This window comes from Jaculus jaculus, chromosome 16, assembly GCF_020740685.1.
Source record: "Jaculus jaculus isolate mJacJac1 chromosome 16, mJacJac1.mat.Y.cur, whole genome shotgun sequence".
Taxonomy (NCBI): Eukaryota; Metazoa; Chordata; class Mammalia; order Rodentia; family Dipodidae; genus Jaculus; species Jaculus jaculus.
In genome coordinates this window covers 17,514,611-17,534,550 of record NC_059117.1, presented here as the reverse complement: position 1 = coordinate 17,534,550, position 19,940 = coordinate 17,514,611, and the positions used below count along the sequence as shown (strand labels likewise).

The 19,940-nt window shown below is 43.6% G+C and overlaps 1 protein-coding gene across 1 annotated transcript in view; it reads left to right on the top strand.

Annotated features, from left to right (window-relative positions):
- Positions 1-302: 302 nt before the first annotated feature.
- Positions 303-19,940, top strand: part of Slc26a5 (solute carrier family 26 member 5) — a 58,351-nt gene continuing 38,713 nt past the window's right edge. The window contains exons 1-3 of the mRNA XM_045135883.1: positions 303-361; positions 15,451-15,655; positions 16,114-16,253. Of these exons, the coding sequence (XP_044991818.1) occupies positions 15,504-15,655; positions 16,114-16,253 (292 nt within the window). The 5' untranslated portion in view covers positions 303-361; positions 15,451-15,503. The remainder of the gene's footprint in view (positions 362-15,450; positions 15,656-16,113; positions 16,254-19,940) is intronic.

Here is a 19,940-nt window from a genome sequence, read left to right as displayed (position 1 = left end):
GGCACATGCCTTTAACCCCAGCACTCGGGAGGCAGAGGTAGGAGGATCGCCGTGAGTTCGAGACCACCCTGAGACTCCATAGTGAATTCCAGGTCAGCCTGGGCTGGAGTAAGGCCCTACCTCAAAAAAACAAACAAAAAAAAAAAAAAAAAAGAATGAGTAAATAGCATTAAGAAATAGTTTAGACCCTGTTTCTTTCAAGGAAAGACCCAATAACCTGGAGTAACTTTCTTCTTTCCCCAGGGGAGGGCACGCTGTCCCTTGTCAAGATCTCAGCCCCACAGGCCAAGGTTTCACTGGCCTCCACTGGAGCTCCCAGCTGGGTCTCATCCCTTGCTCTTTGTGCTGCACGCTGTATCTGGTGAGTAAAGGGCCTCTTGGAAGCGCCCATGAGTGAGTCATAGACAGCAACGATCTACCAGCATTAAAGAAATCCCTCAAAATCCCATAAGCCTGTGCTACCTACCATGCAGTAAGAGGGAATGGCTATCTTTAAATGTCAGCTAAGGCTTTTTTGTTTGTTTGTTGGCTTTGTTTCTTTGTTTAAATATTTTATTTACTTAAGAGAGAGAGAAAACGGTATTGGAGGGAGAGAATGGGTGCACCAGGACCTCTAGCTACTGCAAACGAATTTCAGATGCATGTGCCACCTTGTGCATCTGCCTTATGTGGGTCCTGGAGAATCAAGCCTGGGTCCTTTGGCTTTGCAGGCAACTGCCTTAACTGCTAAGCTATCTCTCCAGCCCGAGATGTGAGTCAGTTTTGACTTACCCTATTCTTGAGTGGCAACTTGGCGGCTAGTCATTAACTGGAGAATATGGTTGGTAGGTGCTTATTGCATGAGTAAATCCATGGAGTGCATGGCTTTAATCCACTAACTAGGCATGTAAACCTGCATAGGTCACAAGTCAACTGCATTCTTTAGATGTCAGTTTTTCTATGTGTAACAGTCAGGTAACATATGGGATCAGTATAATTCTGCTGCACTTGTGTTGCCTGGGAATTTACTTTATGAAAAATAGCAAAGTTTTTTATTTACTTAGACTGGTAACTTAGGCATCTGTGTTTGTTTGTTCTATTAGTTTTGTACTCAGTGAATACAGTCAAGTCGGTACCATTGTTAGCCTCCTCCCTGTCCTCCCCCTCCACAGGGACCCTTCTTGTTGGGGTATATGGGTCATGCATTGCGGAGTTTAGCCATCAGTTATGGGTAAGAAGAAATGTCTCTGTGTATCATGACCCATGTTGGTTTGTTTTTAAGAAATATCAATTCCCAAAAGACCCCTCAGAACTGATTCTGAGATTGTAGCATCTTAGAACAGGAAGAGGCCATCAAACCCCGTTGTTCACAGCCTGTCCCAGAATTATGTAAAGCATGCCAATTGGCCACCAACCCTGAGCATGCCCTCCTCAGAAATGGTCCAGCCCAAGCCACCTCAGAGTGTCCTAGTACAGAGCTGTACCCTCTCACCTTTTGTTTTCCCACAATGCTTTGCTCAGCTCCCCATCTACTTTGACGAGCTGAGTTAGGTGAAACTCGGCCTATCTGTAATGATCAGCTGTTCTGAAAGGCCTCTGAGGACGATACCATCTCTCCTCTGGGTATCCATGCCAGTGTTTAATGGCCTCTGAAATCGTCTCCTAGAAGGGATCTGTGACTTGCTGAGGTGGGGAAGAAAGGTGTCAGCAAGGGATAGAGATGATCACCTTGATCGTAGCTGACATGTGAGCTTCTGTGTCCAAGCTGAGATAAAAAAAAAAAAAAAAAAACGATCCTCACACCTTCTCAAGTAGCCAAAGACTCTTGAGTTACCAAACGTGGGAGGGAAAACAAGAGCACGTTGTTTACCTTATGCACTTCTTGGGACCTAATCTTGGTGCCACTACATTGTAAAATATTGAAAAATTATTCTTTAATTTAAAGATGTAACTTAGGAAAGTATAGCCCATGATCTGTATTTGTTTATCCTACACTTTGTTTCTCTTTAACCCTTTCTTTTTTTTACTTTTTATTGACAACTTCTACACACATAGACAATATACCCTGATCATAGTCCCCTCCCACCACCCACTCTTATCACCCTACAGAATCACTCATCCACTGAATCTCTTCTTCTTTGAAAACAGTCTCTCCTCTATTTTGATATTATCATTTTTCCCCCTCCGGTTATGCAGGTCTTGGTAGGTAGTGTCAGCCACGGTGAGGCCATGAATACCATGGCCGCTGGAAGACGGTATTGTAAGCACCCCTCCCCTTCCTTTGGCTCTTACATCTTTTGCACCATCTCTTCCACAATGCTCCCTGGGCTTTGGAGAATATAATAGAGATGCCTCACTTGATGCTGATCACTCTACTGTCACTGCTCAACAATTTGGAGAGTTTTGAGTCACCCCAGTGGCCACTGCCATCTGAAAAGAGAAGTTTCTGTAACCAAAAATGAGAGTAGCATTAATATATGGGCATAACTATAAGTATGTAGAGGGCCGTTAGGTAGGTATCATATACCCTTTTAGCTAGATAACAGTAATAGTTTTCCTTCTAGGGTTTATGACTTCCTATCCATAGGCTTTTTATTAGATTTTCAGTACCAGGCAAGAATTTTTTTCTTGTGGAACAAGCCTCAAATCCAATCACAGAGCAGTTGGTCTTCCCCATAACAGACATGCCACCATTGCATCAGTTGGTGCATTCGGCCTGGCTCTTCAGCTGTAAAGCTGTAACGCTTGAAGGGTCCACTGCTGGTTAACACCACTGATGACTTCTCTCCCCCAACAGGCTGCATAGCTCTTTTCAGTACCCTAACAGCTAGTCAACAGGGAAGAGGCTTCCAGCTCAGTTCTAGCATGATTTTGCAGGGAACTGAAGCCAAAGCATGTGGAGACTTCAGCAACAGGATCTTATCATCTAGTTCTTGTGGGTGACAAAGAACCTTGGCAATAGCCTATAGTGTTTGGAAGCACCTGGGGCTTCCCTGACCAACAGCTCACCAGAAGTGCAAGTGAGACTTCACCTGAAGTCACTTTATATGTGAATCTCTATAGTAGTGAATTAAAAGGCTGACAAGGGCTGGAGAGATTGGCTTAGCAGTTAAGCACTTGCCTGTGAAGCCTAAGGACCCCAGTTCAAGGCTCAGTTCCCCAGGACCCACGTTAGCCAAATGCACAAGAAGGCACACGTGTCTGGAGTTCGTTTGCAGTGGCTGGAGGCCCAGGCATTCCCATTTTCTCTCTCTCTCTCTCTCTCTCTCTCTCTTTCTCTCTTTGGTTCTTAAATAAATAAATAACAAAAAATTAAAATAAAAATGCTGATGAAATAAAAGCAAAGGAAAATCATTAACCTCATTTAGAAATGAGCAACATTGGGCTGGAGAAATGGCTTAGTGGTTAAGCGCCTGCCTATGAATCCTAAGGACCCTGGTTTGAGGCTCGATTCCCCAGGACCCACATTAGCCAGATGCACAAGGGGCGCACGTGTCTGGAGCTCATTTGCAGTGGCTGGAGGCCCTGGCGCGCCCATTCTCTCTCTCTCTCTCTATCTCTATCTATCTATCTATCTATCTATCTATCTATCTGCCTCTTTCTCTGTCTGTCTCTCTCAAATAAATTAATTTTTTTAATTTAAAAAAAGAAATGAGCAACATGAAGTGAAGTAAAATATGAAATTAGAGATCATACTCTCAGTGTAATGATAATAGTCAAATTTATTAGGTATGTACTGTGTGGCGGGCCTCATGGTAAAAACATTAGAAATATTTTCTTTTTTAAAATATTTTGTTTTTATTTATTTATTTGAGAGAGGCAGAGTCAGACAGAAAGAGAGATAGAGAGAGAGAATGGGCACACCAGGGCATCCAGACACATGCACTAGCTTGTGCATCTGGCTTACATGGATCCTGGGGAATTGAACCTAGGTCCTTTGGCTTTGCAGACAAGTGCCTTAACCACTAAGCCATTGCTCCAGCCCTAGAAATATTTTCTAATTTATTCCTCACCGATCAATAGATATAGCTTTTGTCTCAGTGTTGAAGCTAAGAATTCTGAAAGGGAATATAATTTATTTTCTAATCTAAGACACTTTCGAAAGTAAGAATTTCCCTGAGCCAGGCATGGTGGCTCATGCCTTTAATCCCAGCACTCAGGAGGCAAAATTTACCATGAGTTCAAGGCCACCCTGAAACTACATAGTGAATTCCAGGTCAGCCTGGGCTACAACAAGACCCTACCTTGAAAAAAACAAAAGAAAAAAAGAAGAAGAAGAAAGAAAAAAGAACCACCCTGATACATACTTTGAGCATCCTACTTAAAGAGATCAGGCAGATTGCCGAATGTCCTGGCGTGATGGCAGAAGTGGGACTGGCTGACTTACTCCCATAGTCGGGACTCCCAGATAAGGAAACCATAAACACTCAGTGGTTAAATCCTGCTGAACCCAAAGCCCAGTATATAGTCGGCCTGTGTGCATGCTCACGAAAGAGCCTGCGCAGAGGAGTTTAGGGGAGGAGGACACATAGAGACGATGGATGGATGGATGGATGGATGGATGGATGGGTGGGTGGGTGGGTGGATGGATGGGTGGGTGGGCAGGCGGGCGGGCTGATGGATGGATGGATGGATGGGTGGGTGGGTGGGTGGGTGGATGGAAGGCCGGATGGATGGATGGAAGGACGGACGGACGGACAGACGGACAGATGGATGGATGGATGGACAGATGGAAGGACGGATGGATGGACAGACGGATGAATGGATGGATGGATGGATTGATGGATGAATGGATGAATGGGTGGATGGATGGGTGGATGGATGGGTGGATGGATGGATGGATGGAAGGACGGATGGATGGATGGGTGGGTGGGTGGATGGAAGGCCAGATGGATGGATGGAAGGACGGATGGATGGACAGACAGATGGATGGATGGATTGATGGATGGGTTGATGGATGGATGGAAGGAAGGAAGGGTGGATGGATGGATGGATGGGTGGGTGGATGGATGGATGGAAGGCCAGATGGATGGGGAGGACCCTGGGTTATATGCTCTGCCAGCTCTGACCCTGCCTCTCAAGCTCACGTAGAGCATCGTCCGCCATTGCCTGAAAGACACTGCCCGCCGCTGTGGGCTGTGCTCAGAAAGAACGTCCTGCCCTCCCAGGACACGCAGTCCACATGCAGAAGGAGCCTGTGCAGATTCAGGGCCTGTAGCTCTTCCTGCATAGTGAGCCACTATGACTCAGCGGTTATGAACAAGGAAAAGCGGATATTCTGGTGATGCTCAGAGTCTAAAGAGTGACGTTATAAATTGCTTCAGAAACAGGCTAAAACAATCACAAGCCAAACAGTTTTCTGGGTTATCATTCATGAAGTGTGTGCTAGATGTATGTATTTCAAAAGTTTGAATCATGGCTGGACAGATGGCTTGACAGTTAAAGTGCTTACCTGTGAAGCCTAACGTTCAATTCCCCAGGACAAGGGTGGCGCATACATCTGGAGTTCATTTGCAGTGGCTAGAGACCCTAGCATGCCCATTCTCCCTCTCCTCTCTTTCTCTCTCCCTCTCTCAAATAAATAAATTAGTTAAATATTTTTTTAAGTTTAAATCATATTCGGGGAAGCATTTTCTTTTAATTCTCATAATACGCAAGCAAACAACCTTAATGAAACTCAATGGTTCATGCAGAAAGTTGTGAAAGTAGAAGAATTTTGTTGGGAAAATAAAAGGGTTCAAAAGGAATGGAAGGGGAATAAAGGAGGGTAAAGGGAGAATTATGATCACAATATACACGTATGAAATTGTCAAAGAGTGGATAATTTGTTTTATCTGTGGGTGGGTGGGTGTGCATGTGAGCCTGAGTACATGTGTGGAGATCAGAGGACAACCTTGTGTGGTGGACAGACTCACGTTGCTGGAATGAGCATCCAGAGCAGACAGAACAACAGGAGGAACTGGTCCAGCTCCAGAGCCAGTGGACCGTTCCTACATCAAATAACAATAATAATAATAATAATAAATTTTGCTTCTGTTAGTTGCTCACGTCAATGCCTGTAGGGAAGATCTGTGACCGACACGTAGGCGTGGGCTTGCACACTTAACTATTTAAGTCAGTTACTTTGAAAAAATGAATGGATGCCTCAGACCGCCTTTCTTCTGATACCAACCTTCCATCCACAGAGAAAGTACTGATTTTTAAAACATAAAGAACAGCATAACTGGTCTAGGAAGGTGGCTAGTTTCAGACTGCAGAATCCACTCTCACTGGTTTTAGCATGGAGAGATTTAAGCAACATTTTGAACAAACATGCCAGATTCTCTTTTCCGAATGTTGTCATCAAGAATATTATCTAGGGCTAGAGAGATGGCTTAGTGGTTAAGCGCTTGCCTGAGAAGCCTAAGGACCCCAGTTCGAGGCTCAGTTCCCCAGGACCCATGTTAGCCAGATGCACAAGGGGGCACATGCATCTGGAGTTTGTTTGCAGTGGCTGGAGGCCCTGGCGCGCCCATTCTCTGTCTCTCTCTATCTGCCCCTCTTTCTTTCTCTCTCTGTCACTCTCAAATAAATAAATAAAAATTAAATAAAAGAATATTATCTAAAGATGAGGAAACAGGTGGAGGGAAGGGTGGTGTAGTAGTCAGCTCCACATGGCTGGGATGAAAATCCAAACCAGGCACAGTTGGGGCAGAAAGGGATTTATTTCGAGTTTACAGATCCAGAGGGAGTTACACAATGGTGTACGAAGCTGGCTCCTATGCATAAATCCAAGCAGAGAGAGGAACCCCCCAGCAGCCAGCAACACCAAAGAGAAAACAGCAGGCACAACCCCAGTAGCAAGCAGGAACCCCCAGAGCTCAGGCTGCCCTGCACACCTTTGGGCCAGATCCCAGGATCCCCCCTCTCAGTGACACCTACTGAAGCCAGGCAACTGGAGACCCAAATTACAAGCTTAATAAAAATCTGAACCACATATAAGCTTACCTTTAAGTGGAAGAAGAAAATGACTGCTCAGGATTTAAACAAGAAGGTGGCCTTGTGAGCCTCTATTGGTTACCCCAAGCAGTCCAAGCTAAAAGTCTTGTGGGTTTATGTTTAATAAGAGTCAATTATCTATGGCATATTTTTCGGTCTGGCTTCTTCCTTTGTCGTGATAAACACAAACTTGAAACAGTATTTTAAAAGTCCAAACACTTAAATGTGCTAAGCTGGAGGCAACTATTTCTAGATAGTTGAGTTTTTACAAGTGCTGCTCAGCCACACAACTGTTGTATACATACTTGTTTTCCTGTGCCCTTTCTGTATGCAAATAAAGCTATAAATTTACTCATTTTGATAAACTGGAATGACACACACAAAAAAAATCTGAGTCCATGGGGGCATGCATTCACATTCAAACCACCACAGTGATGGTTGCCAGGGACCAAGGGGAAGGGCATTGCTAGAGAGGCAATAGTCAAAGGGAAGGCAGTTTGAGTTAGGTAAGAATAAATCCCCAAGATCAATACCACATAGCAGCTAGTTAGCAATACAGTACTGTATGCTCACAATGTTTACGAAGAAGGTACATCTTTTTTTTTTTAATTTTTAAATTTTTATTAACATATTCCATGATTATAAAAATATATCCCATGGTAATTCCCTCCAGAAGGTACATCTTATGCTAAGAGTTCACATCACAGGTCTGAAGAGGTGGCTTAGCAGTTAAAGCGCTTGCCTACAAAGCCAAAGAACCCCAGTTCAATTCCCCAGTACCCATGTAAAGTAGATGCACAATGTAGCACATGTGTTTGGAGTTCATTTACTAAGTGGCTGGAGGCCCTTGCATGCCCATTCTTTCTTTCTTACTCTATCTGTCTCTCTCTCTCTCTCTTTCTTTCTCCCTCCCTCTTTTTCCCTCCCTCCTGAAATATATAAGAAATAAGAAAATATTTTTAAAGAGTTCATATCACACAATAATAAAGAGTGGGGGTGGGCTGGAGAGATGGCTTAGCCATTAAGCGCTTGCCTGTAAAGCGGAAGGACCCTGGTTCGAGGCTCGATTCCCCAGGACCCACGTTAGCCAGATGCACGAGGGGGCCCATGTGTCTGGAGTTCATTTGCAGTGGCTGGAGGCCCTGGAGTGCCCATTCTGTCTCTGTCTGTCTCTCTCTCTCTCTCTCTCTCTGCCTCTTTCTCCCTCTGTCTGTTGCTCTCAAATAAATAAAAATATAAACAAAATTAAAATAAAGAGTGGGGGGAAACTGGGGGTGGTAGGACACGCCTTTAATCCCAGCACTTGAGAGGCAGAGGTAGGAGGATCACCATGAGTTCAAGGCCACCCTGAGACTATATAGTGAATTCTAGGTCAGCCTGAGCTACAGTGAGACCCTACCCCAAAAAAAAGAAAAAGAAAAAGAGTGGAGGGAGCTGGGCGTGGAGGCAGAGGTAGGATTGCTGTGAGTTCAAGGCCACCCTGAGACTACATAGTGAATTCCAGGTCAGCCTGGGCTAAAGTGAGACCCTACCTCAAAAAAAAAAAAAAAAAAAAAGAAGAGTTGGGGGAGACCCTTAGAAGTCATGGATATGTGTAAGTGTATACCTTTAATCTCTCAAGTTGTTTAATTTTGTGCAATCTTTGTATGTCAATCCTAAATCAATAGAGTGATCAAAAAGTAAATCGCAGCTGAGGAAAGTAAGAGCTTTTATTTCAGTACAGAAGTGAGCAGGGTTGGTTCTCCTCTTGTTGAGCCTCCTCTGCTTTCCAAACAGGGGGTGCGTGGTTCTTACTCTAAGAAGTGTGAGACATCACCATCTAATACTGAGATTACTAAAATAAAAAAGTGTTATATATCTGAAAGGCAGACTTACCGCCTCTTCCATTTTCTCTGATAATCCTACAGATAAAGTAACACCCACCCATACCTTCCTAAACCTGTCTAATGTTTCGGATCTAAATTTCTTTGACCCTTGCTCCTGATTTCAGTCCTCAGTGCAGTGGTCATGACAGTTGGCAACACTTGCCTGAAATGCCCAGCCAGGCACAACTCCTTTGTTGTGAGAATATAAGCACAGAAACAAGACTTTGATTGAGAAGCCTAAATATTTCTCCTTGTCATTTCTTTTTTTCTTCTTTTTTTAAGTTTTACCTACAGATGAATAAGATCTCATATTTTTTTGTTGTTGTTGTTGTTTATTTGTATTTATTTGAGTGTGACAGAGAGAGAAAGAGGAGAGAGAGAGAATGGGCATGCCAGGGCTTCCAGCCACTGCAAACGAACTCCAGACGCGTGCGCCCCCTTGTGCATCTGGCTAACATGGGTCCTGGGGAATCGAGCCTCGAACCGGGGTCCTTAGGCTTCACAGGCAAGCGCTTAACTGCTAAGCCATCTCTCCAGCCCTCCTTGTCATTTCTTACTTAAATATTTCAAAGACATACATAAGAAGAGGTTCTGATATAACTCATTTGCACAATTTGTTTGCACTCTATTTAGACGTTTCTTTCTTTTTTTCCCCCCTGTTAGGGTGGGTTGATAAATGAGTTGTTAGGTGTTTTGCCATCTCTGGAGTCAGTGGCTTTGTGTTTTGGTTTGGTTTGGTTTTGAAACAGGGTCTCGTTCTATAGCTCAGGCTGCATTGATCTCACAGTAGTATTCCTGCCTCAGCCTCCCATGTTCTCAAATTAAATACAAGAGCCACCAGGAGAAACGGCTTAGCGGGTAAGGTGTTTGCCTGTGAAACCAAAGGACCCAGGTTCGATTCCCCAAGACCCACATACGCCAGATGCATCTGGAGTTCATTTGCAGTGACTAGAGGCTCTCTCTCTCCTTGCAAATAAATAAAATTTTAAAAATAGTCATTAAAAAATATATATATGAGAGCCACCACCTCTAGCTTGAGTCACTGGCTTCCAATCCTGGTCCCAGAGTAGAACCACCAGCCTTTTAAAGGCTCACTCCCTGCCTGCCTCCCAGCCTGATTCCATCAGAAGCCCTGCTATTAGAGTGAGGTGTTGGGTGTCGTTAACCCTATTGGGGGAGCGCCAGTACACAGCCAGGTTTAAGCATGAAAACGGCCAGTTCAGAGAAGCATTTGTACTACTATTTAAAGACGTGTTTATTCCCACCATTCTTGATTTTTAGTGCTTATTGTTTTTCTATCACTCTCTTGCAATAACTTTTATTTGAACAGGTTTTAACTCTTTCTTGTGGTCTCGTAGTATGTGCTTTTTCTTCTTTTCAGACCGAAGGATTCCTTCTGGTGTTTTCTGTAGAGCTGGCTTACTGTTCATGTATTTATTCCTTTAACCTGTTTTTATCACGGAATGTTCTGGTTTCTCCTTTCAATTATGACAGATAGCTTAGCTGGATACAGCAGTCTCAGTTGGCCGTAGTTGTCTTTCAGAGCTAGGTACTTTAAAAGCTCTTCTGGGGCTGGAGAGATGGCTTAGTGGTTAAGGCACTTGCCTGTAAAGCATAAGGACCCAGATTCAATTCCCCAGATTCCATGTAAGCCAGATGCACATGGTGATGCATGTGTCTGGAATTCATTTACAGTGGTTAGAGGTCCTGGTGCAACCTCTCTCTCTCTCCCTCCCTCTCTGTTTGTCTCTAATAAATAAAATTTAATTTAATTTAAAAAAAAAAAAAAAAAAGCTCTTCTGGCCGTTAAAGTTTACTGTTGTCCTGAGTGGCTTGCCTTTATAGGTGACTAAGTGCTTTTCCCTTATTGCTTTCAATATGTTTTCTTTGCTCTGTGTGTTCAGGAAAAGCATTTGCTCTATGAAAAATCATGTCCTTATGCTTGAAATTCTTCCTTTCAAAGTGGTTTCCGGAACATTTAGTAAGCATATTAATTTATAGCATATACTATGATATTATCATATGATACAATGCTTTAAAAATTATCTCTCAGGCTAGGAAGATTAGTGGTTAAAGGCACTTGCTTGCAAAGCCTGCCTGCCAAGGCTCAGTTCTCTAGTACCCACATAAAACCAGATGCACAAAGTGGCACATGCATGTGGAGTTCATTTACAGAGACAAGAGACCCCTGTGTGCCCCTTCTCTCCCTCTGTCTCTCTCTCTTCTTGCAAATAAATAAAAATATATTTAGGGGCTTAGCAGTTAAGTGCATGCCTGTGAAGCCTAAGGATCCCGGTTCAAGGCTTGATTCCCCAGGACCCACGTAAACCAGATGCACAAGGGGGTGCATGCATGTGGACTTTGTTTGCAGTGGGTGGAGCCCTAGCGTGCCCATTCTCTCTCTATCTATCTGTCTCTTTCTCTCTGTGTCTCTCAAATAAATAAATACAAATAAACAAATATATATATATTTTTTAAAAAAGAATTTCATTTGGTTTTAATTATATTAGTGATTCATTACTAATTACCTGAAAGTAATAAAAAATTGTTTCTTTGTGATAGTCCTTTGTCTTTTTCATCTCTAGTTCTCTGGCTCCCTATGTTATAATCTGGTGGTGATCACTATGAACTGCTTGAAGTCATTTTAGGATGCTTTGAAAACCCTGTGCCTGGACCCCACACTGCCTGGAGGCTGAGCTCTAAGCATCAGTGTGAAGCCAGGCTTTAGTGAATTTTTGAAGTCACTGAGTTGATGCAGGTGCAGCCAGAGCTGAAAACCAGTATTTTCCATGTCAATCACCCACCAGAACATCTGAATGTCTGGGGCTCTTCAAGCGTGCGCATTGCCCTGGTTAATGAAATAAAGAAACTTTGAGGGTGTAGGGGAAAGGAAGGCATAGTGATCTGCCTTTAGATTAGTGAGTAGAAATGAAGACTTCTTGTGTTATGGATAGGCAAACAGCTTGGTAAAGATAAGGGTGGCAGCCAGGCATGGTGGCACACGCCTTTAATCCCAGCACTCGGGAGGCAGAGGTAGGAGGATCGCCTTGAGTTGGAGGCCACCCTGAAACTACATAGTGAGCTCCAGGTCAGCCTGAGCTAGAGTGAGACCCTACCTTGAAAAACAAAATAAATAAATAAATACAAAGATAAGGGTGGCATTAGTTGTGGGGGCACACATCAATAATCACAGCACTAAGGAAGCTGAAGTGGGACAATTCGAGATTTGAGGCCAGTTTGGTCTATGTAGTGAGACTCTGGAGAAAGAGAAGAAGACAGACAGAAAGACAGATCTACTAGTTCACGTTGGTTTCTAGAGCCATACAAGTTAGGTGAGAGGCAGCCAATCAGCCTTGTTAACCTGAAGCAAAAGACACTTGATCTCTACCAGATTCTGCAATAAAACCCACCCTTGCCAGATTTATTCTTCCCATCTTGGTTCACTTTGTACCACCGTGACAAAATGTAGCCAGGCGTGGTGGTGCACGTCTTTAATCCCACCACTCAGGAGGCAGAAGTAGGAGGATCACTGTGAGTCTGTGGCCATCCTGAGACTACATAACGAGATCCAGGTCAGTCTCAGCTAGAGCTAGACACTACCTCAAAAAAAAAGTGGGGGCTGGGGAGATGGCTTAGCGGTTAAGTGCTTGCCTGTGAAGCCTAAGGACACCGGTTCAAGGCTCAGTTCCCCAGGACCCACATTAGCCAGATGAACAAAGGGGCACATGCGTCTGGAGTTCATTTGCAATGGCTGGAGGTCCTGGCATGCCCATTCTCTCTCTCTTTTTGTCTCTACCTCTTTCCCCCTCTCTCTGTTTCTCTCAAATAAATAAATAAAAATAAACAAAAAAGTTTATTTATAAGCGGGAGGAATGTATTTCTTACAGTTGAGGCTGGGAAGTCCAAGATCAAGGTGAATGCTGGGAAGGCCTCTAAGATGGACCCTGTTGCATCCTCTGGAAGGGAGGAGCTCTCTGTCCACACCTAGCAGAAGGGATGTAAGGAGACAAACCCCAAACTCCTTCCATCAAAGTACATCTTATCCCATTTATGAGGGCAGAATCCTTATAATTCAATCATCCAACCCATAATGGCCACCTGTGTTCACATTTTTTTTTTTTTTTAGGTAGGGTCTCACTCTAATCTTGGCAGACCTGAAATTCACTATGTAGTCTCAGGCTAGCCTTAAACTCATGACGATCCTCCTACCTCTACATCCTGAGCGCTGGGATTAAAGGCGTGCGCCACCTCACCCAGCTTCCATTTTTTTTAAATACTTTTATTTATTTAAGATACAGAGAGATAATGGGAGAATAGGTGCATCAGGGCTTCTTGCCACTGCAAATAAAGTCCAGGTGCATGTGCCATTTTGTGCATTTGGCTTTATGTAGGTACTGGGAAATTGAACCTTGGCTGGCACCCTTGACCACTTAGCCATCTCCTCAGCCCCCATTCTTTTTTTTTTAATGATCAACCTAAAGCATTGCAGATGCAGTTACTGCAAGACAATTGACTGACCCTTCACAGGGTCATCTTCCTTCTCTCCAGAGGTGAAACCATCTGGAATGTTTATGTTTATTATTTTACTACCACCATGAATGATTTTTTTTAATAGGGTTCTGCCATACAGTCCAGGCAGGCCTAACATTTGCCATGTAGCTCAGGCTATCCTTGAACTTTAGCTTCTTCTCAGCCTCCCAAATGCTGGGACCTTTGGCTATTTTACTAAATATATTTATCTAGTTGCATCTTCCATTTTTTTTACAAGTTAAGTCTTTGAGATCAATGATGATGCATTATCACTGTGTTACTTTTAATTATGATTTAGTGTACCATTTACGCATATAACAAAATACATTTTGTTGCTTGCAAGTAGACATTTTCATTTTTCCAGTTACTTATTATCATAACTTTACTGTGATTATTCTTACATACATCTCCATAAGCATGTTGGATTTTTATTCTATAATTATATATTTTATTCATATAAGTAGCTCTCACTGTGTAGCAAGGGAAAGATATATCAACCATCATAGTGTTAGTTTAACATTTGACAACATAACCAACTTTAAAATAAGATTATAATATTGCACTGATGTTTTTAACCTGTAACCTACTTCAAAAATCACCAGGGAGAGGCCAGGCATGGTGGCATATGCCTTTAATCCCAGCACTCGGGAGGCAGAGGTAGGAGGATCACTGTGAATTCGAGGCCACCCTGAGACTACATAGTGAATTCCAGGTCATATTGGGCTAGAGTGAAACCCTACCTCAAAAAACAAAACAAAAAAATCACCAGGAAGGGTTGGAAAGATGGCTTAGTGGCTAAGGCACTTGTCTTCAAAGCCGAAAGACCCAGGTTTTAGCAAGTCAAATTTGTAACATGGTGCATGCATCTGGAGTTCGTTTGCAGTGGCTGGAGATCCTGGCATGTCTGTCTGTCTGTCTATCTGCCTCTCTCTCTCTCTCTCTCTCTCTCTCTCTCTCTCTCTCTCTCTCTGTAAATATCTATCTATCTGTTTTCTTTCTTCTTCTCCCCCTCCTCCTCTCCTTCTCTCTCAAATAAATAAATAATTATTTTACATCACCAGGGACTTCCTTCATGGTGATGTAGTCTCTTCTCTGAAGCAAAGATTAAGTACTAATCAACAGAATTGAGAATGGAGTTTCAGAGACTTGGTGACAATTGAAGGACCAATCTTACCATCTTTTCTGCTTGCTGGTCAGAGTTGGCCTCATTTGCACTCACCCTTATATGGTGGCTTGAATGTGGCGTGACATACCCCCTCCCAAACCTCATGTGTTTGTGATTAAGCCTCATGCTCAATCCCCAGCTGGGAAAACAGTTGGGAGACGGAGCGTTGCTGGAGGAGGTGTGTCACTAATAATCGTCCGTCCAGCCGTAGTGGATGTTCACTGGCTGGCTCACTCTTTCTGCTGCCCCCCAGCTGATGTGACAGGATATGACCACCAGCCTCTGTTCTGCCACACTTGCCCTGCTGTGGTTTGAAATTTGCCCTTGAAACTGTAAGCTGAATAACCCCATCCCACTTTTTTTTCTATGATCTATTTCTGGTCAGGGTTTTTGTTTTGTTTTGTTTTGTTTTTTTTAGTTTTATTTATTTGAGAGAGAGAATGGGTGTGCCAGGGCCTCCAGCCATTGCAAACGAATTCCAAACACATGTGCCACCTTGTGCATCTGGCTTACTTGGGTCCTGGGGAATTGAACCTGGGTCCTTTGGCTTTGCAGGCAAATGCCTTAACTGCTAAGCCATCCCTCCAGCTCCTGGTCAGGTATTTTGTCCCAGCAAATAAGAAGGTAACTGCTACACCTTATATGGGGCTAGAGGCAATGGATTGCAGTATTTATTTGCTGAACTAAAATGAGCTTTGTTGAAGGCATACATATTGACCATTTATTCCGATGGGAGAGACTAAGTCAGGCTTGCTTTTTATTCATTTTTGTTCCATTGTTTATGAGAGTCAACTGTATACAGAACAATACTTGAGGCACTCTGGAGTGCCCAAAAAGTTCTCAAAACCTAGGGTACCCCAGGAAGAGATGATTAAGACACTCATCAGTTAAGGTTTTGCCATCTAAGATGGAGTCTTTTATTTTGCCCTTTAGTGACGTTCCAGAAATGCTTGTCTCCTGCTGTTGATGAAGACCTTGGAAGTACTATGGATCATGCTGAGGAAAATGAAATCCCTGCGGCAGCCCAGACATACTGCGTGGAAAGGCCCATCTTTAGTCACCCAGTCCTTCAGGAAAGACTGCACCCAAAGGACAAGGTCTCTGATTCCATCGGGGACAAGCTGAAACAGGCATTCACGTACGTTTTGTGCTTTAACCTGTTGCCTCTGCCGTAGATTCTGCTGTGAAACAAGCAAAGGCAGTTGTGTAAATGAAATCTCTCCAGCGACATGGAGGGAGAATGAGGGATGAGCGCTCCCGATTTGCAAAGACCATCCGCCGTGGTCCAGTCCGTGTTGGCGACTGAGTAGTCCACGTGAAGATCATAGATTCCGCCAGCTTTCTGGGATTTCTGCTGTGCAAAGGCTCACATGAGCGACTCGTTCTTGGGTTCTCTGAACTGCCCACCTCCTCCACTTGTCTCAAAGGATGCTTCAGTTCTCTGCCTAGTTTCCTATCCCTGACTCCTTCCCCATGGAACAACATCTTAAATCACCAATCGCAGATATGAGGAATAGAAAATGCTTCAGTATGATGTCGCCAGAGATTTTTCTCACTTTTTTTTTTAAAAAATGGTATCTCTGTCTTTCTTCTTAGATGTACACCTAAAAAAATAAGAAATATCATTTACATGTTTCTGCCCATAACGAAGTGGTTGCCGGCATACAAGTTCAAGGAGTATGTGTTGGGCGACTTGGTCTCAGGCATAAGTACTGGAGTTCTTCAGCTTCCTCAAGGTTAGTGGAACTTATTTCTTTTATTTAATTTTTTTTTCTTGAGAGACAAAGAGAGAGAGATAGAGGGAGAGCTGGGCATGGTGGCGCACACCTTTAATCCCAGCACTTGGGAGGCAGAGGTAGGAGGATTGCCGTGAATCCAAGGCCACCCTGAGACTACATAGTGAATTCCAGATCAGCCTGGGCTAAAGTGAAACCCTACCTCAGAAAAATAAAAATAAAAAAAAAAAAAGGGAGAGAGAAAGAGAGGTAGAGAGAATGGGTATGCCAGGGCCTCCAGCTACTACAAACAAACTCCAGACACATGTGCCACCTTGTGCATCTGATTTACGTGGGTCCTGGGGAATAGAACCTGTCCTTTGGCTTTGAAGGCAGGTGCCTTAACTGCTAAGCAATCTCTCCAGCCAGAATTTATTTCTTTTTTCCCCTTCATTATTTGTTTCTCTTGTTACCATCTCCTCCAAGGATTATTTGATCCTTTTTCATCATGGTTACAAATTGAGTTTTTATCATATTTTTATTTATCATATTGTTCTAGCAACCTTGACATTTCTTTTTTCTTTCTTTTTTTCTTTTCTTTTCTTTTTTTTTTTTCCCCCCCCCCTAGGTAGGGTCTCACTCTAGCTCAGGCTGACCTGGAATTCACTATGTAGTCTCAGGGTATCCTCAAATTTGGTGATCCTCCTACCTCTGCCTCCCAAGTGCTGGGATTAAAGGCATGTGCGCCACTACACCTGGCTAGTTTTTATTGTTGTTAAAGTCCTTGGCTTCTAAGTAGCTAAACTAACTCAAGGGTCCTGTAAAGTGCTGAATCCCTCTGCAGCTCTGTGATTTTATGTGTGCTGTAAGAACTTAGGAAATGTCACTTTATTCATCTAAATAATGCATGGTTGTTATGCATCCACCTCGCCTTCCTTGTCCCCAGGTAATAGACTAGCCTTCCAGTGAAATTAAGACAAGAGGGCTGGAGGGATAGCTTAGCAGTTAAGGCGTTTGCCTGCAAGGCCAAAGGATCCAGGTTCAATCCCCCAGGACCCAAGTTAGCCATGCACAAGGGGGTACATACATCTGGAGTTAATTTACAGTGGCTAGAGGCCCTGGTATGCCCATTCTCTCTCTGTGTCCCTCACTCCCACCCCACCCCCTGCTTCTTTCTCTCTCTCAAATTATATATGTATATTTTAAAAATTGAGACAAGAAACAAATAAAAGCACATCAACATTTTAATTATAAGCAGTATGAAAGAAAAGCCAGGGCACTATGGTATTATAACGACTAGGGGTCTAAATTAAATAGGGAAGTAAAGAAAAGTTCTTTGACAAGGTGAATTTGAGCTGAGACCAGAGGTAACGAGTGAGAGCACATGAGGTGGCAAGATACCTCAATGGGTAAAGTGTTTGCTTTGCATGCTTTTGGATCTGAGTTTGGTCCCCAGTGCACACATAAAATAAGAGACCCTGTCTCAAAAAGAAATAGACAGTATGGGGCTGGAGAGACAGTTAAGGCGCTTGCCTGAAAAGCCTAAGAACTAATGTTCGAATCTCCTGGCCCCACATAAGCCAGACACACAATGACACAAGTGTGCAATGTTGCACATATGTACAAGGGGCACTGCGTCTGGAGCTTATTCACAACAGCTGAAGGCCCTGGTGTGCTCATTCTCTCTCACTCAATAAATAAATAAATAAGATGGGGGGAAGAGATGGTATTATCATGGGGTATTTTTTTTAATTAATTAATTTATTTATTTGAGAGCGACAGACACAGAGAGAAAGACAGATAGAGGGAGAGAGAGAGAATGGGCGCGCCAGGGCTTCCAGCCTCTGCAAACGAACTCCAGACGCGTGCGCCCCCTCGTGCATCTGGCTAACGTGGGACCTGGGGAACCGAGCCTCGAACCGGGGTCCTTAGGCTTCACAGGCAAGCGCTTAACCGCTAAGCCATCTCTCCAGCCCACCATGGGGTACTTTTTATAATCATGGAAGTTGTTAATAAAAAAAAAAAAACTGAAAAAAATTTTTAAAAAAAATAAATGCAGGAAAGAGAGGGTCATTGAGTTTGCAACACAGTTTTGTGTTTTGGAAATGGCCATGGGCAGTGTGAAGTAAGTTTGCTGGTTGCCTGCCTGGAGACCTCATGGGGCCATGAGGATGAACCATGGCTTGCAGTGGAGACCTAGTAGGGATGTCAGGACCACAAGAGGGCTGCTAAGGAAAGCTGCTGGTCTGATGAAGTTTTCCAGGACTGTGAGTAAGCTGCGGGAAGGGAGGGGGGGAATTGGAATACCAGAGACATGTTGCTGGTTAGAATTATCAGGCTTGGAGATTTGTCACTGACTAGAGTTGTTTGCCTTGAAGCTACCGAATTTGGTGTTTGTCCTGGTTGTTTTAAATCTTGTATTGAATGAATATTCTTTGCTATGCCCCAAATAAATAAATAAATAAGAAATAGACAATATGGGTTCAGTGAAAGACTCTGTCTCAAAAAAAAAAATAAGGTGGACAGTAGAAGTAAAGGGTGACACCTGAGGTGTGTCCTGTGACCGTGCACACGTGCACACCAGCACACAGCCATGCGCTCGTGTGAATAGGAATACATATCCACAACACAGAGAGAGAGAGAGCGAAGTGGCTTCGAAGGGTTTAGGGGAGGGCAGTGTGATAGGAGTATAGGCTGTCTGAGGGCAGTGGTGATAAGGAGGGGTAGAATCAGGGAATCGAGTCTGTAGACCCTTCTCAAGCCCCTTTTGGATTTCACTGCCTGCAATGAAAAGCTGTCAGGATGTTTATTGGGTGGATTTTCTTTGTACAAGGCCACAGCGAGGGAATGGATCAGGCTGATGAGTAACAGATGTGGGCGGACCAGTTACAGGTGACAATGGCCCAGAATAAACAAAGGTAATATTGTCTTGAGGAGCTGTAGGTCAGATGGACAAAAATCTATCTCCTTCTAGCCAGTTTCCCAAAGTTATTGGTTGGTAGGAAAAGCACTATTATAGCCGGGTGTGGTGGGGCACGCCTTTAGTCCCAGCACTGTGGAGGCAGAGGTAGGAGGATCGCTGTGAGTTCGAGGCCACCCTGAGACTCCGTAGTGAATTCTAGGTCAGTCTGGGCTGGAGTGAAACCCTGCCTTGAAAAACCAAAAAAAAAAAGAAAGAAAGAAAGAAAACACACTTCTAATGAAATTTTAATTTCCAGATTTATTAAATCTATTAAATAAAATCTTTCTGTTTTTTTTAACTTGAGAGTGAGAGAGAGGAGAGAAAGATTTGGTGCACCAGGGCCTCAGGTACTGCATTCGACTGCCAGACACTTGCGCCACCTAGTGGGCATGTGCAACCTTGCACTTTCCTCACCTTGGTGCATCTCGCTTAAGTGGCATCTGGAGAGTCAAACATGGGTCCTTAGGCTTCACAGGCAAGCGCCTTAACCACTAAGCCATCTCTCCAGCCCTGTTAAACAAAATCTTAGCCCAGACTTAGAAAAGTGTCTGACAGCCATTTTGGCACTATCACCCCTAGACAGAATGAAAGACAAGGTCAGGATAGGATAAGGAGCTCAGTATCTTCAATGGGAAAAGAGCTAAAGTGATCTTTAGTCAAGCTGCACCACAAGACGTCAGGAAATGTAATGAGGGAACTATGAAAAGTCACATTCACGGAGCTGGGGAGATGACTCATTCAGTGAC